General features: G+C 40.5%; 1 protein-coding gene across 1 annotated transcript; it reads left to right on the top strand.

The window, feature by feature from the left end:
• Nucleotides 1–452: 452 nt before the first annotated feature.
• Nucleotides 453–15,308, top strand: ctdspl2b (CTD (carboxy-terminal domain, RNA polymerase II, polypeptide A) small phosphatase like 2b). The gene is made up of 13 exons (XM_071525733.1): nucleotides 453–606; nucleotides 3,331–3,522; nucleotides 6,785–6,923; nucleotides 7,008–7,157; nucleotides 9,373–9,597; nucleotides 9,765–9,861; nucleotides 10,313–10,424; nucleotides 10,600–10,686; nucleotides 10,999–11,061; nucleotides 11,150–11,229; nucleotides 11,456–11,582; nucleotides 11,775–11,870; nucleotides 12,049–15,308. The coding sequence occupies exons 2-13, from the start codon at nucleotides 3,355–3,357 to the stop codon at nucleotides 12,112–12,114; spliced, it is 1,410 nt and encodes a 469-aa protein (XP_071381834.1). The 5' UTR covers nucleotides 453–606; nucleotides 3,331–3,354; the 3' UTR covers nucleotides 12,115–15,308.
• Nucleotides 15,309–17,104: the final 1,796 nt, after the last annotated feature.

Genomic DNA, 17,104 nt, shown 5'->3' with positions numbered 1-17,104 from the left:
CTTATTCAATCGTGTTACCAGGAATCTTATCAACTACAAAGTGAAGCATCCAGGCAACATTTCTTTCTTTTTTTTTTTTTGCAATAAGCGCAATTTACATGGCTACTGATGCTTGCAGATTGTTAGGTTGTTTAGATTTTTAATTCGTTTTTTTTTTTTTTTTATATGTACTTTTCTCTTTAAATAGTGATAAAAACATGTATGTTGAGTATATGCCGCATGCAGTAAGAACTATCTTTTTAGATTTTATCACAATCATTCGTTGACATTTTGTCTAAAAAATGACACCTGTATGTTCAGTCATTATGAATCACTCGTAACGTTACAAAAGACCAAACACGAGCAAGAAGCTCTTGGCTGCAGACTGTGGCTTGTGTTTTTGAGAGGCAAGGGGGTGTGTCTGTGTCCCATACGGGTATCTGCCTTGGAGAGAGTGAGCAGAGGCGGGAAATGGCGCCTGGTATCACAACGGAGTGTCATTTCGGAGACGGCCCTTGAGTAGCTACACAGGAAAGTCGGATCAGATCACGAAAACAACCGCTGCCTATGTTGTGGTGGTTAGTCGCTCTTGAATCGTTATCTTCAGACACTGCGGATCACTGTAAAGTAAGTGGGTAACTAACGTTATTCGTGCAAATGGTCTTCGGCGTGCGGTCGATGTAATGTTAGCTAACGACAGAATAAATATTTTCCTTTCTTGCCTATGCACATCTGTTAGCCCGAAGCTGTTTTGCAAGAAAGCTAGGTATGCTTCATGCTAGTTGCTAAGCTAACGTTAGCTAAAACATCATGGCCTATGACGGACCTGGCTAATCCCCGGAATATTTGGTTGGCTCGTCAATCTTAACGTTAGCTAATTTTAGCTTGCTGCTACGATATGTTATTTAGTAGTATGCGTACCACATAACTACTTATTAGATTGTTAATCATTCGTCCACTGTTCACGTCGTGTTTGAACGCACAGTTACCAGTGTACATCGAGTCTTTTGGCTAGCGTTAAGGCTAACATCCTCCATTGGCATTCCATAACTTTCCAACTTTGCTAGATTAGCTAGCTAACGTTGGCTATCGTTTTCCATCAAATATCGATGTCCCAGTGGCTAGTTAGACAGACATGTCCAGAAATCGCGCCATTAGCGGTAGGTAGCGATAACTAGATTATCAGATAAAATGGGCATCATGCTAATTTGATTAATAACTGACGTGAGGTTCACGTTCAGCTAGCGTAGTTGACTTAACGTTAACGTTAACTTGGTCAGTGATCCAAGACAGCAAAGTCAAACTGCTCAGTACAGTGTAGCCAGTCAACGCTAGTTAACGTTACGCTGGTTTCGTTTAATCTCATTGTTATTTTGCTAACTAAACTAGTTAGCTATCGTAGTGGGCTTGTCTTGTTAAAACGCTAAACGACGGCAAACGTTGCTAACATCTCGTTCCAGTGCCGAGTTGTCTTGACGATGTATAAATGCCACTCATACAGCCTGAAAGTTGCTATGCTGCATAGCTAGCTACATAAACTCCCGGCAGCTAAAGACTTACACGACCTCCTCGTAGTTCCTTCACGTAGCGCTAGCTAACTAGTAATGCGAGCTGGTAGAGATTACTCAGCTCCGTAGTCGTGGTTTAAGTTGCATAATAAGATAACTCGCGTTGAAGCAATACAACTTTTACAAACGTTAGTGTGAAGACGGTGGGGGCAATTGGCTAGATGCGCCAGCTGGCTAGGTTGTAATGTTTGGTTAATTTTTAATTACGTACTAGAACCACAGTTAAAACCAGCTAACGTTGGCTAAGGAGTAAATTTTACAAACTCGACAGGCTTCGACAGGGCCTTGTTTCCCTCAGATGTGTTGCCATGGCTAACGTTTGCTAGCCCGCTAATAGTCGTAGTGGCATGCATGTTCTTATTTCCCGCTCACTTGTTCGTACCTAGCTATGTGCATGATCCTTGGTTGCTGCTGATTGCAAATAAAGATGGATATTCTTCGGTAATGATGTTGCTGTCATGCCAACTTTTGCAAGGTGTGATCATATGTTTTAGTACCTTTTTGTTTGACAATTCTGAACTTGCATTTATGAACACACCGACTTTCACAGAGAGACACTGCTTTGAAATTGTAGTTATGCTGGCTGTCTTGCTAACTAACCAAGTTAATAAACGTTAGCAATTGGCTAAGCATAAATTGCAAACCATAAACTCTGACTTTGAAGATGTCATACGTCGCAATATCTGTCACATAACTTGTTAGGATGACAATATTCTTTAAACCAATGCTTTCAGGTAACAATGACTGACACTGTTACATGATTTATTAACAGCTCTGAAGTGGAGTTTTATGCCACTGTTACTGTTATTTGGCCTCTTCACCACAAAGGTGTATATTTAATACATTTAACAAGCCCCAGTTTAAAACTTTCCCCTGTTCGTGCCTGCCTTTTACTTTTATGCTCACGTTCACTCAGGCTGTTGAGGTGCCTCTTTAAAAGTGTGTGTGTGTGTTTGTGATCGAGCAAGAGCATGCACACCTCCTGTGTGTTCATGGGTACACGCCTATGGAAATGTAAAGCAGATGTAAAGTTAGTGGATGAGATGTATGTGAGATCTGTGGATTGAGAGGGTGCAGTTGTGAGTTTGTGGTTCCTGACAGGTCCTGGATATGTCCAGACACATTTTCAGCCAGTTGTTGTTACGTAAGCACAAGGGGCTGGTATGCTTGACTGAAGATTTGCGCTTACTGTGAATAGTTTTTAGTTTTTTCTGTTCATGCACCAGGACAGCACTGACCACTTATTTCCCTTGCTGCTAGAGCATAATGGGTGTATTTCCCTCAGATATATTTCAGTTCAGTTCAGCCAAATTTCAAAATCTTTGTCAACGGCTGTCATTTTTTCAGATGTTGTATTTTGTTGTCTCAAATTTACCACTGATCTTGCATGTAACTACAGGGAGTATTTCTGTGATATGTGTAGAATAAGATGTTGGGTAGATTTTTTTAGTGTACAAATGGGACTGAAGCCAGCTGTGGCTGCCATGATCCGCTGTGATGTAAGTGAAATGGGATCCTGAATGCAACCAGATGTTGGCAGCAATTTGTGTGCTAGTATTGCCCCACCACACATCCATACACCACACCAACTTCGCCATTTTAAAACAATTGAGGCCTTTAGAATAACCCGTTTGTCCACCTTGAATGTACATGTATGTATTGCTTCAAAACTCGTCAACACCAAATTAATTTGTTTCCTTGACTTATTGCTTACAATTGTAACATTTTCTTCTCTTCTCTCCCATGCTCCTTACGTCTCCCTATATGTAATTTTCTACAACAGCCTTACATGTGACTGCTAAAAACAATGAGGCTGAGAATGCGTAAGGCGTCTCAGCAGCCAAACCCCAGCCTGGCAGCCCGCCCATCCCGGACCAAGCGGAGGCATTCAGAGGTAGAAGAGGACACTCCTACTAGCGGTGGGAGGGGCTTGCTTTCCACCATCAAGAAGTTCATCAGAGGAAATGCTGTTAAGGTAACTACTTCTGCGATCACCTCAATTGACTCTGCTTTTGAATGGGGTCAATTAGAAGGCGGAGTGTCGTGCCACTTCTACAATGACTGCCACTCAAGTCGTTTTGGGAGAGGAGTATTGTAGCTGAAGAAGCACTCTTTCAGCTCCCCATGTGTGTTAGTTTAACATTAATTCATGTAAGCTTTCCTTTGGTCAGCCACTTCTTCTTTTTAGCGCTATGTTCTCCCGGTCTCAGATGTAAATCCAGTGTTTGTCAGTGCCGAGTGTCATGTTTCCCTAGAAATGTCTGGTGGAATGCTGCAGCTTGTCTGAGAACTCGGGCTTCGTTCTAATTTTAGCCACTGGCTCACAGAGTGGGTGTGCAGGGACAGGAGGTAGTAACTAGTGGAAAAGTCTAACTCAGCTGAAAGAACATTTTCCTCTCGCAAAGATTGGGGGGGGGGGGGGGGGGGTTCTTTTGTCATTCTTTTTAACTTACTAAATATTGTCATTGAATGTGCTGTAAGGGACTACAAGCAGGGATGGAAAGTTTTACCGGAACGCAAATATTTCTCAGCTGTGGCTACTGTGAAATAAATTTTGCTGGACAGAATTTAGGATCTAATGGATGCTGGTCTAGCGCACAAACTTCTTGGCTCCATTCCTGGCTGCAACTAACCCATACACAGATAGGATTTTGATTGTATTTTAATTTAGATTGTATTTTAAAGAAGTAGCCTGATTGTCTGCTACTGTCACAATACAGGGGAAAAGGGCAAACAAGGCCAATTAATCAAATGTGGCTGATGAAATTACAGGACAAAAAGGTTTTGTGGCCAGAAGGTCGGCTGGTTTGAATCCCTGAGTCAGCTAGGAAAATCTGGGTTGGGAAAGTGAATAAGTAATGATCTCCCTTCCCTAAACAACTACTTGTGGTGCCCTTGAGCAAGGCACTTAACCCCCAGCTCTTCCAGTGGAGCGGCTCAATCACCAACAACAGAAGATGATGTTTATACTGGGAGGTTCCCATGTCTGAATGCGTGTAACTGTATGAATATGAAGCAGGATGTTTCTGGAAAAGAGTGTGCATGCTCAGTCGACTGTCCCTGGATAAATACGTTTTAACAAAGGAATTTGGGGTTGTGTTTCATGTTTGTTATGCTGTTGTCTTTTTCCATTCTTGGTGGCTTTCTTTAAATAATTCTTGCCTCTTTTTGTTAAATGAGAGTTGCCAGATTTGAATGCCTCGGCCCAAGTCGTTATGAAGGTGTAACTCGTTTGATCAATCCAGGGTTTCTGGTTAGGACAACAGGGCATTGTTTTTGTAATTATGTGGTCTTCCCTGTATTTCCTCATGAAGTCTGTGACCACTGTTGCATTCTTCTTCAGGTTAGATGAGTCTTTGATCATGCTTTAGTCTAGAGACCTTATGCAGTCTCACAGTAGTTGTTCTGTCATCCTGGGACAGCAATGTACCATTCTAGTCACTTGTTCCTCACATTTCAACTTTTGTTTGTAAACAGGAGGAAGCCACATGGAGAGTTTATGTGATTGGCTAAGAATCAGGTGGTAGGTTATAGATGTCCTTGATGGGAAAAGTACATGTAGCAATAGTCAAGAGTGTTGGCACCTCTAATATAGCATTAAATTTACTGGTAGGATTTTGGCTGTGTCTTCCTGAGGTTTGTTTGATTAAAATCTCCAACTACAAAAACTCTAGCCACAGGACGGTGGTTTAGTATTTGATGATAATGTTGTATAATTTATTGTGTGCTCTTGGTGTCTGCATGTACAGACAAGCGCACACACACACACACCATACACATAAACTATGCATGCAACATCTCACAAACACACGTAAGTCTAGGGATGGGAGTGGTAGAATCCTCAATTCCCCCAAAATTGACAATGAAATTGACTTTTGACATCTGGATACTATTTTTTTTTAAAGAAAGGTAATGCATAATGATTACTTCAGTTATTTGTTAACTTCAGTTAGAAAAGCAAAGTTGTTTTTTTTCCCCTACTCATTGGCTTTACTCACTTTTTCCTTCTCACGGGTCACGGGGGCTAGAGCATATCCCATCATTCATTGGATGGAAGGCAGGGAAACACCCTGGACAGGTCGCCAGTCTATCACTGGGCTAACATACGGATTCAGAGCAAAATCATGAACTTTACTTAAACATGTATCCCACCCAACCAAAAGCCAGAGGAACAAAAAGCATTTCCAGAGTTTTTGTGTTCTTGCCAAGCAGTACCTGCCTTCCTTTTCCTGTAACCTTAATGCCTGCTGAGGGAGTGTTTTCCACTGCATAGCAAGTGTTAACAGACTGTACACGCATCACCCCATTACATAGGCTTGTTTTCCTTCACAAAAACTAGGCTCAAAGATGGTAGGGTTGTGATTTTTTCCCCCTGTGTCTTTTAAATGATTAAATAAATAAAAAAAGATTTGGCCTGTCTGTGTAATTGGGTAGTGACAGCATATAACTCACTCACATAGGTATATTCAGAGGCGTCTGTGACTGTTCGCAACTATTTGCTATTTGAACTATTCAATTTGACTCTAAACTTCATTCAATTTCAATTTATGAAAATCATTTAATTGATTCTCTATGGTTTTCTTTGCAATAATAGTTTGTTAATGTTTAGTGAATTTGGATCCTTAAGTCACTTGATGTTGGTGGCTGACTATTCATGAACTTAAACAGAGCTGTTAATAATAGAAAGTGAAAATGTCCTACCAATGTGAAATATCCCTTTAAATTTAATGCAAGGGCATTTAGCTTTAGATTTAAGTTTGTACACAAAGCTTCTGCAATGAGTCAGAATGTACAAAGAATAATGTAAATCCAATAATGAATGTGTGCTGTTAGAAGTGCTTGCATGTACATTCATTTTTTATTTCTCAAATTGGTACAGTGATAGTTAAAAAACAGCTAGCATAGAATCCCGCCTGGGCTACAAGGCCCACAACTTTTATGTAACCTACTGTACAAGTTATTTTTATTTGCTCTGAGATATGGATACAAGTCGTTGTTATGAACATAACAAAAGTGCTTCAGAATTTTACAACGACAAGAGGCATCAGGGACAATTTCGCCCCAAGGAAATTTTCTTTGTTCTTTTGACTGTTTAGCTCTCTGCTAATTAGAATGTTACAAATTATCAAGTAATTACGTGAAGTTTGTGTCCAGCTTACTTAATTGTCTTTCTCTGCTTGCCACAATGCCATCCTTATTTTTTTATAAATGTGGCCCCTGATGTCTGTTTCCTTAAGGTGCAACAGGAGAACCCAGCCAAGAAGACACGCCTCCACTGTGATGTGGACAACAACCTGATCACCTCCACACCCCACGGCACCAACAACCCCCGCAGGACTATCAACAGGGTCAGCAGGAGAGGCTCTGTCAATGGACGTGAGTGGCACATGAGAAAGATGAATCACTAGTCTTTATTTTACATTGTGCTCTAAGTTTAACCCTGTTAACTCTTCCCTACAGAGGCAACCAATCATGACAGGAGTAAGGAGAAGCCCAATGGGAGCCTGGAGGAGACGACAGCTGTTGAGGTGCCCACCAGCCCTCCCAGGACTACTCTTCTTGGGACCATCTTCTCCCCCGTCTTCAACTTCTTCTCACCAGCTAAAAATGGTAAACAAACCCTATGTGAAAGTGTGGCCTTAATCTTGCTTCCTGTACACAATAAATCATGGAAGGGTTTGGTCATCAGCTCCCCCTTTTTCTACTTTTGTTAGGGATGTACCCATTGGTTGACTACTTTTCATTCTTAATTACTTGATTGATAGTCTCTAAATTGGCTGATCAGAAGAGCAGATGTGGCGACGCAGACTTGGCCAAGTTACTGATTTACACTGAGGTAGCCTATCTCACTCCTAGGTAGGGTTGGTAACAGAGACCCAGTTCCATCGAGGAACTGGTTACAATGTTGCAGAATCAGCTGGATTGAAGCAAGTTTGCCATATTGATTCCCAGATTTTTTTCCCCTGCTCTTTTTAAAGAGCAGACATGTGACAAGATGCACCGTTTTCTTGAATTGTTTCACTCTCGATTGACACAGTTCGTATTCAGCTCAATTCTCTGCACCACAGGGGCAGGTGTCATGTAGATGAAGCATGTAGGATGGCCCTACAGCAATTCTGTGGCCAATCAGAATAGCTTAAAACATCCTTTTGCCCCCTTCTTTTTTCTGGTGATCTTATGTCATCATATAAACCTCACAGTGTGTGGTTCCCAGAGAGTTTACTGAATCTACTGAATTTCATTTGTTGAAAGTTGGTATGCCACTAGACCTGATATGTGACATTGTGCTAAACTCCTCTTGTTAAGTGGCTTTTTTTAAATTGGCAAACATCCTTTTCTGAATGGATAGGATCCACTAGTAAATTCGACATACAAGTGATATACCAAGCATCAAGTCATATTTTAATATAATCTCAACTTTCTAGCCCCAATACTTGCTGTGCTATGCCACAGCAAACTCCATTCAAAAATCAGTATGTTGCCTCGCTTATTGGCAAAGAACTGGAAGAACATATTTTAAGAGCTTTTACACATCGTGTCTTCTGGTTAAATCGACATTCATCTAATCCGCCAAAAGCACTTTATTCCAGTAAAGTATCAAATTTTAGTTCACAGTGCTTGCTACCGCCCACCACAGTGTATGTTGGAGGGAGATGACTGTGGAAATAACACGTGAACCAAATGTAAAAGTTGAGATTAAGTTCTGTTTGGGGAATCACTTGTATGCTGAATTTTCCAGTGGCTCCTAGTGATGCATAAAAGGTCTTAAATAATTTTCTTTGATGTTTGTATCTTTTACTCATAAGTATGGCAACATTAAATTACAAGATTTTTAAATGGGGCAAGATGTTCTTTCCAAGAGAATGAAACATCTGGTTTAGTTGCCTGCCAATGTTTAACTTGCCTAATCCAATGTGACTATTTTATTATAAATACTGAAAGGTGATAAAACATAATTTGCTGTGAGCCATGTTTTATGTGATGAACTCTGTATGTTTTAGAACTACAGGAAATGGCTGCTTTAAACTGCTCTCTTCTCATGATTTGACCACACAATCGCTGTAGGGTGGTCAAGTTTTGCTTTGATGCAAATATTAACTTGCACATTTGTTTATCACATGTTTTTTGTGACTTCAAATTTAGTCAAATTAAGTTTTGTGAATATATTCGGAGTGTAAATTACACCATGTAAGTCCTCAGGTGTTTTGCAAAAAATACCATATCTTTCCATTCTGTCACTCTGCTACTACAGTACACACTTCAACTACAAGAAAACTCCTGTGTGACAGAGAACTGACTTGAGAACACACTCCTCCCTGAGCTCATTATGTCATGTCACAACCTCATAGTCGCATACACATAGTTTACAGTTGTGTGCCTGTTTTTTTTTTCTTGGAGAATCATATGTTTCACTGCTGAATTTGTTAAGTCTTATGTGCATTACATTCTAATCTGGAACATCTGGCCAGCCAAGTGTAGAGGGCTGAAGTTTGGACAGAAATGTGCTGCCATGCAGGCTTCTCGAAATGACTACGACCAAAGCTATAATGTTTTGTCTGTCCTCATAAAATCTGAAGTCAGTCTGGTGGTGGCGTGTGTATGTGTCTAGACACATTTTTGTGAACACAACATCTCAAGAACAATGCATGATAGAAACTTCATATTTACACCACATGTACCCCCTATAGAGTAGATCTGATTGGAGCACCTTGCTGCATAGCTTTGCATATTAATGAGGAAAAATGGTGGTACATGTTGGCAGCTCAACTGCATCTTGTCTTTATTTGTTTTTTTGTTCCAACCTCTTCTGGCTCGGATTCTCCAGACCAGGCGTTGGAAGCAGAGGAGATAGTCAAGCAGCTGGACATGGAGCAGGTCGTGGAGACGCCCACCAGCACGGCCACATCCACGCAGGATTTGTGTACCGCCACTAACCTCTACTCTAGTGCATCCCAGCTCCCGCCCCTGCGACCTCCCCACATGCCTGAGGTTCCCCCCACAGCGGAGGAGGGAGAACTAGAGGCTGATGCTGACCTTCCACCCCTCACAGGTAGATGGTGTAGCAAAGGAAATAAGGCTCTGAATTGTTTGGAATTGTATGTTACGTTGGGTTAGTAATAAAGTATGTGAGAATTGCTTGCCATGCTCATCTTGATATTTTGTGTTCCCCTGTCTCATTTTGTTCTCCATATCAATCTCTCCTTGTTGTGGTGCAAGCTCCAGGCTCCAGTCCAGATATGGCGTATGTGGACGCTCCTCCCACTGCAGTACCAGCAGAGGCAACCTATGAGGAAGACTGGGAAGTCTTTGACCCGTCAGTATAACATTTTGGTTATAAAATGCATAGTTTCAGTCTCTTGCACTGAGTGGCCGAGTCACATTTGAAGCCCTTGCACACCTGTAATCGCATTATTGTTCATTTGAATGATTTCAGAAGAGTTAAGAGGGTTTTAGGCACTCTGCTTTATTTCATGCCGAACAAATCTTCTTAGCTATTCTGGAGGCAATGTAAAGAACAACCTCTTGTGGCTTATTGCTTAAACTGCACCCTTTATGAATTTACTGTAAGGGTGCTAACAAACTAAATTTGAAAATCAGGATTTCCCTTTAGTGGTGTGTCAGTCTACTGGATTCAGAATGAATCCATGTTGCATAAGATTTTGTTTATAGGATCTGTGTGAGAACATATTTCAGTCTGCAAAGAATAATGTGGTTTAAGTAGCTTTTTTAATTTGACAAAATGCACGTGATTTTTCTATCCATAGGTATTTCTTCATCAAGCATGTCCCTCCGCTGACAGAAGAGCAGCTCACTCGTAAGCCGGCCCTGCCTCTGAAGACACGCAGCACGCCCGAGTTCTCTCTGGTCCTAGACCTGGTCAGTTACCACAGACACGGTGGCCTCACACCTCATTCCATATCATAAGATTTTGATTTGTTTGTCTGTCCATTTGTTTTTGTTTATTTAAAGTCTGTTGTAAAAAGATGACTTCATACAGAGGATCCTTGTATTGTTTCTTCTACCAACTGTTTTCTCCCTTCTGTCCATTCAGGATGAGACATTGGTTCACTGCAGTTTAAATGAGCTGGAAGATGCAGCACTTACCTTCCCTGTCCTCTTTCAGGATGTCATTTACCAGGTAAATGCTGCCTCACAGGCATATTGCCCCTCTTCAGTTTTAGGTTTTCCATGTTACCACTAGAGAGGGCTAAAGTAACATTTGTGAAATGGTGTGGAGCCCAACCAGATTCATGTAACTGATCCAAAGATCTCAAAATTTGCCCTACAGCAGTGATATGTATCCGATATAACAATCAGAACCAAATTTAATATTACATATGCATGTTGCTGTACCTTGTTTTAGCTCCATTCACTCACAATGATATTATGTGCAGTAAACCTTATATAGATCAGAAATGTGTGGTTACCAATGGTCTGTCTTCTTCTCCAGGTCTATGTGCGCCTGAGGCCATTTTTCAGAGAGTTCCTGGAACGCATGTCTCAAATCTATGAGGTAAATACAAGTTCTCTGCTATTGTTCTAATATTGAACTTAATTGTGTCAAATCTGACTATTTTAATGCTGTTTTTTTCCCCTTCTAGATTATCCTCTTCACAGCCTCTAAAAAGGTGTATGCAGACAAACTGCTGAACATCTTGGATCCTAAGAAACAGCTAGTGAGGTAAGCTCTTTTTTATTAGTGGGTCATATTTACACAACAAACCCCAAAGGCTATGCAAGCGTGAATGGAAAAAGAGGAAGAGCTTAAAAAAGCTGACTAGCACCGGTGTGAGCAACGAGGTGTCAGTGTTGTGGTTTTGTTGAATTATTGATTACCTAGACCTGGTCATTGATTTTTTTTTTCTCCTCTGTTTTTCTTTCCCCTCCCCTCCCCACTGTAACTGTAGACATAGGTTGTTCCGGGAGCATTGTGTCTGTGTCCAGGGAAATTACATCAAGGACCTCAACATCTTAGGCAGAGACCTGTCAAAGACCATCATCATTGACAATTCACCACAAGCCTTCGCATATCAGGTGAACACTTAAACTAAACATTAACACTATGGAAGGTTTAAATCTTCTGGTCATTGACAGTAACAGTAGTTGTCACCAAATTCAGGCAAAGGTAGAAATGTTTTAGAAGATAAAAAAATTGATGGAAAATATACATATAGTAGACAGTTACTCACATATGTCGTCGCAACTGACAATTTTCTGCCCCAACAGCTTTCCAATGGGATTCCCATAGAGAGTTGGTTTATGGACAAGAATGACAATGAGTTGCTGAAGCTGGTCCCTTTCCTGGAGAACTTGGTTGAGATGGTAAGATGTCTTACTCACTAATGACTGATTTAGCTGTTGTAAGAGGCAGTAAAACTGCTCTGCAATATTGACAATGTTAACATCAAGTAAGATCTTAGCATTTCAAGTCATTGATAAAGCTTGGTCTCTAATCTCCTTCTCTCTTGCTGTTGATTCTCACGCCTGCTGGACTTTTCAGAACGAGGATGTGCGTCCGCACGTTCGAGACAGGTTCCGCCTGCACGACCTGTTGCCCCCTGATTGAGCTTGAGTATGGACTCTCATAACGGGACAACAGGAAAAAAAAAGACTGAAAACAACGAACGTGTAAAAAGCCCCTCTTCGGATTACAAACTACAACATTGCCATTACTGTTAAAATTTTAGCCTTTTTTCCTCTTTTTTTAAACCCACGTTGCTTTTAAAACTACAACAACTTCAAAAGAAAAAGGTTTTTGAAGCAAGATCTGGGTGAAATTTTCTAAATATCCACATGTATAGATGAAATCGCATTTACTATGGACAAGCCCAGGTAGACTCCTCTTTTTGACTGACTCTCCAGTTGTGGAGCTGGATTTTGTCTCCATGCTAATATAAAGAGGTCTTGGTGCTGGCTGAGTGGATATGAACATGCCACCTGGTAAAGAGGATCTCCAACCTACCTAGTCCCGAAAACCCAAACCAACCCCTGGTGCTCACGCTGTTGAGACTGACTAATAATGACACTCTTTGGCTACAGACCAATTTCAACAGGAATGACTGGCCTGTAAAATAATATCTGTGTGTGTTTACTCCTGCCCCCCCCCCCCCCCCCCCCCCTCCTCACACACACACACCGATTTTGTGTTTGTCAAATTTATAATCTGTAGCCTTTAAAATCATTATGCATTCCTCTGTAGCTGAGTCAAGTTTCTATTGTTGGGCTGTTTTTTTTTCTGGTAAAACTGGTGTTTCATTCTTTTTAAACCCATAGTGTTTCAAATTGTTTTTTCTTCTGTTTGTAAGATGTGATATTTAAAAGAGGTCATCTAAGTTTATCCTAAGCCTTTTTCCGAGTCTGAGAACATGGATGGTTTTAATGGCGATAGTCCACTACATAGTCAAGTCAAATGGAATGAATCCAGGACTTAAAATCTTGTTTGTTCTTGGTCATATATCGGTTTAAAACAATGTGGTGGCTTCACTGTGGACAGAAGATGGCTTTTTAATTATACATGATAGGACTGAAAATCTGCTTACCTGTAATTTGACATATTGTAAAGGTTTGAGGGCATTCATTTTCAAAGTGGTATGTGTCAAAGTTAACCTTTTTTTTTAATAGTAGTATTTGATTTGTCATTTGTAATCAGTATTGTCTTTACTCCTAATCAAGTATTCTGGCTAAATCAGAGCTCTGTTTCTTTTTGTTGTAATGTGTGATTTGATGGCTATGTCGGTAGCATTGGAGTATGACTAATGTAGCACATCTCTGCCAGTGTGTCATGAAGTCTACCCAGGGTAGAAATCTATGGCCAGACCCTGTACCAGCCATATCTGGCACCAGCAACATACTGTTTCAAGTCAGCCTCACTACTGTGGTGTACATCCTGACTCCCCCTCTACCTGTCTGTTTTTGTTTTATATTTTTACTCTGTACTTTTAAGCCTTTTTTTCCTTTTTAATGCAGTTTAAAGCATTGCTTTTAAGAATGGTAACTATATGAATGTGTTTCTGCCCTACTTCAGCCTGGACGCCCATGCCAAATTGACATTTTACTCCTCTGGTGTTTCAACTTAATTTATTCAAGTTGTGAAAACAAACAATAGGCAGCAGTGTGAATTTAGTGTTGGTCTCCTTACAGGCCTAACTCTTGGAGGTGTAGACTAAAACCCAACCATCTGTCGTCACAGAAGTCTGTTTTCTGTCATGGGCCCAACTCTACCCAATACACTGTTGAAACGGTTCTTAAGAAAGTTGAGAACAACCAGGAGTTATTTTAGCCTCCTCGTAACCATTTTGCCTTTTTGGCTCCGTGTTCATTGTTGAACTGTATTTCAGGTCCTGTTCGGTTAGGATCAAATTGTGTTTTGAAGTTCTAGCAAATGTGAGTGTTTGGGTCTGCCTGGGCTGCCTGCACGGTGCCATACGATTCCTCTCCTTAGGTTTTTTCGCTGTGGCATTTCCAATGCTCTCGCCCCCAGTGTTTAGATAGAGACAATCAGGCCTCAAAGCTCAGCAGATACTGAAATGTGGAGATAATCCAGATTATTTTGGTCTGTGTGCAGTATATGTTGCAGTTGTACTGTGATTCCATTTAGTTGTGCCCCATGAATAAATTTTGTCAGGTGTTTCCTGCTGTGCCCTGCCCAAACCTCCCCTGCTACTCCTGCCGGTTGTATTCAAGAGATGCTTTGCAGCTGTTCAATGCCCTCCTGTCTTGCCTTTCTCACCAGAAACCAGTAGCTCTCCAGAAACTATAATTCGTTTGTACTCAAGTTAAATTGTTACAGGGCACAGTGTTGTTTATTCAGACATAATGTTATGAGTAGACATGTCCAGACTATGAATGTAAATTATTCATGGGGGTAAAGTCTTAAGTGTTTTTCCTGAATTCCCTGTATCTTCTCTCCTTGCCACCTAAAACAAATTGAGGATCAGAGTTTCCTCTGGTAAATAAAAAAAAAAAAAAAATAGTCTTCACATTTTGAAGAGGAGGCAAGAAAGGATGTGCATGGAAGAGGAAAAATGTCTTGAGGCCCCACCATGGTAGCCCCCCCTTTCCCCCACGCCCTCTCACCATCCTAACTGCCATACCATCTCTAAGTATGCAAGCCTCACCTACACAGACTGCGGTGTGTGAGTTGGCCTATGCAGCCCATGTGTGGTCATGTCCTCAGCTGGCTTACTACTCGATATGATTGTGAAATATCAGTCAGGGCTTGTTTTTGAAGGATTGGTGGGAGGTATTTGATATTTTGAATCCAGCTCATTTTTTATGTGCATTACCAGTTTATTGTACAATGAGTGTTGTACAATACATGCAGCTTCATGTTAAAAAAAATCCTTAAAGTAAGGAAAATCTTTTGTATTTTTGATTTCAAAAGGCATGTCATATCTACTTTTTAAATGTATTAATGAAGATTTAACTTTACATCAGATGGAGTGTTTTTTTTTTCTTACAAATATCTGTATGTATGTTTAGTTTAGCGCAATGTCACTGAACTGTTAAACTTAGCATGTAGAGAATACAGCTTGCTTTGTGGGAAAGTCCTGAATTAAATTTTAATCATGGCACTTTTTCTGCATAAAAGAGCAATCGTGTTAATGAATTATTATTTTTTTCCAATATCTGTTAAGCCATTTTACTTGCAGGAATTGCTATTTGTGCTGAAGATGTATTTAAAAATGCTTTAAGACATCTTTGTTAGCCAACGGGCTATGCTATTGTAAAGTGTACATACAGTTACAATGAATTTCTGAAACAAAGTTTTAAAGTTAAAACCCTGTTGCATGCCCCTTGTTTTCATTTCTTTCTTGACTGTGACACTGAGATGAGGGAAGAGATGCTGGAGATGTGTGACATAAGCTATTTAATGCAAAGGGAAAAAAGACAAGTTACCTAATGTCTTATATTTATGCTATTTTGAAAGGCCCAATAAGAAATTTTGATTGGAATTGGAATTTCCTTTATTCGCCTCTTTCAAAAGCTGCTGTCCAGTTCTATTCACATATCCATAATTGCCATCTTAAAAAAAACAGAATTTCGGGCCTATGTTTTTCATTGTTTTAATTAAGTAAGAATAATTTCACTTTATTATTTGTGGACTATGGTTTCTTGAATATCTCGAATGTCAACTCCCATTTCAGGCTGATTCCAGTTTACAGGGTTCCTACACAGGTCTGCAAAGTTTGGAAATGTGTGGGACATTTTATTTTGTAATTTCCAGGTCTTGATAAGTTTGGAAATTGCACCAAAAAATTGGAAAAGTATGGAAAAATATTGTACTACTAGGCTACATACGACTACAACTTCTCACACATTCTGATATGTGTCGATGTGAAGATTAACGTTCATCTAGAGTTAGTCTGTGTACACTAGACGCCAAAATCTTAAAATCACAAAGTCAAGGTCTGGAAAAAATTGCAATGCAATTTTGAAATCCAGACTGTGTAGGAACTCTGTGTTCAGGTCTTCTCAGGCTGTTCTGAGATCCATCACATCCCCTGAGTGTCCCTCCAGCATCTAAAGATAGGATCTTGTGGTAACAATATTACATCTTCATTTAATTAACCCTGAATGGGGGCTAAGACTCTTGACCAGATGTCATGTAAAAGCAGCAGCAGTCTGCCGGGTGTCTCTGGCTCTCTGGAGGCCGGGCTCAGGTTTCAGACGGAGCACTGAGAGGAGTTAATCAACACGCTCAATTAATATTTCAGCACTAATGGCCGTGCTTGTTTGCGAAATCCGTTCTGCGTTTCACAGCCCTCATTTCGCACCTACTTTTTTTACCGGTGGCCTTAATTACGCTACTTTAGACCCGGTATTGCGTTGCAGGTGGACACTGGAGTTGCAGCGCCGCCTTGCTCAGAGTGGCATGTAAGTGGGATCGGCCCGGCCTATTTGGCAAAGAGGAAAACGAGTTACAAGAGTGGGAGATAGTTTGTCACTGGGGTAGTGGGAGATCGTCGGACAGATATAGGCTATTGTTGAATGTGTTTTCCTGGGAGAGGGGGAGAGGAAGCCTGTCCCAGTAGCCTACTCTTCAATATGAAAGTCGTTATTCTCAGCCCGGTTCCTCTGCCTGAACTGATTATTTGCTCTAAATCAACCGGATAAGCAAAGCGGACATTTATTTTGAATTTTGAGTTTTTTAAGTGGGGTTTTGCCTGCTGGAACGACATTCAGGAGAGTCAAGAAAATGTGGTCGACACCAGCTATTTTCCTGGTGTGCATCCTTTTTGGTAAGTACAAAATACGAGAGGTGTCCTGTAACTTGAACTTGTCTGAATCAAAGCTATAATCATATAGACCCATATAGAAATTAGAAATGACATGACAAATGATACAGAACATTTCCATGGCGTTAACAGAATTTGATCAATCATATAGCCTATATGCGTATTTATTGAGTAAAAAGTGGTTCCTAATGAAGCTGTATTAACTCTTCATGATGAGTAAGGACTGCTTGTTGCAACCTTTAAACCCTGAGACAATATTTTTGGTTATAAAAACAATGCGACTATATTAATTTATATTAATTTTAGTTGTGACATAAA

Source organism: Centroberyx affinis, unplaced genomic scaffold (assembly GCF_046629955.1).
Source record: "Centroberyx affinis isolate AG114_WGS23_722 - 3 ecotype Tasmania unplaced genomic scaffold, CSIRO-AGI_Caff_v1 ptg001333l_1, whole genome shotgun sequence".
In the NCBI taxonomy this organism is placed as follows: domain Eukaryota; kingdom Metazoa; phylum Chordata; class Actinopteri; order Beryciformes; family Berycidae; genus Centroberyx; species Centroberyx affinis.
Note: the sequence above shows the minus strand (reverse complement) of the source record. Positions and strands in the feature narration are given on the sequence as shown.

Excerpts from the sequence above, each read along its gene's own strand:
- ctdspl2b (XM_071525733.1), top strand. The coding sequence starts at position 3,355 with ATGAGGCTGAGAATGCGTAAGGCGTCTCAGCAGCCAAACCCCAGCCTG. Across the intron at positions 10,425-10,599 it reads TCTCTCTGGTCCTAGACCTG|GATGAGACATTGGTTCACTG; the intron begins GTCAGTTACCAC and ends CTGTCCATTCAG. Across the intron at positions 10,687-10,998 it reads TTCAGGATGTCATTTACCAG|GTCTATGTGCGCCTGAGGCC; the intron begins GTAAATGCTGCC and ends CTTCTTCTCCAG.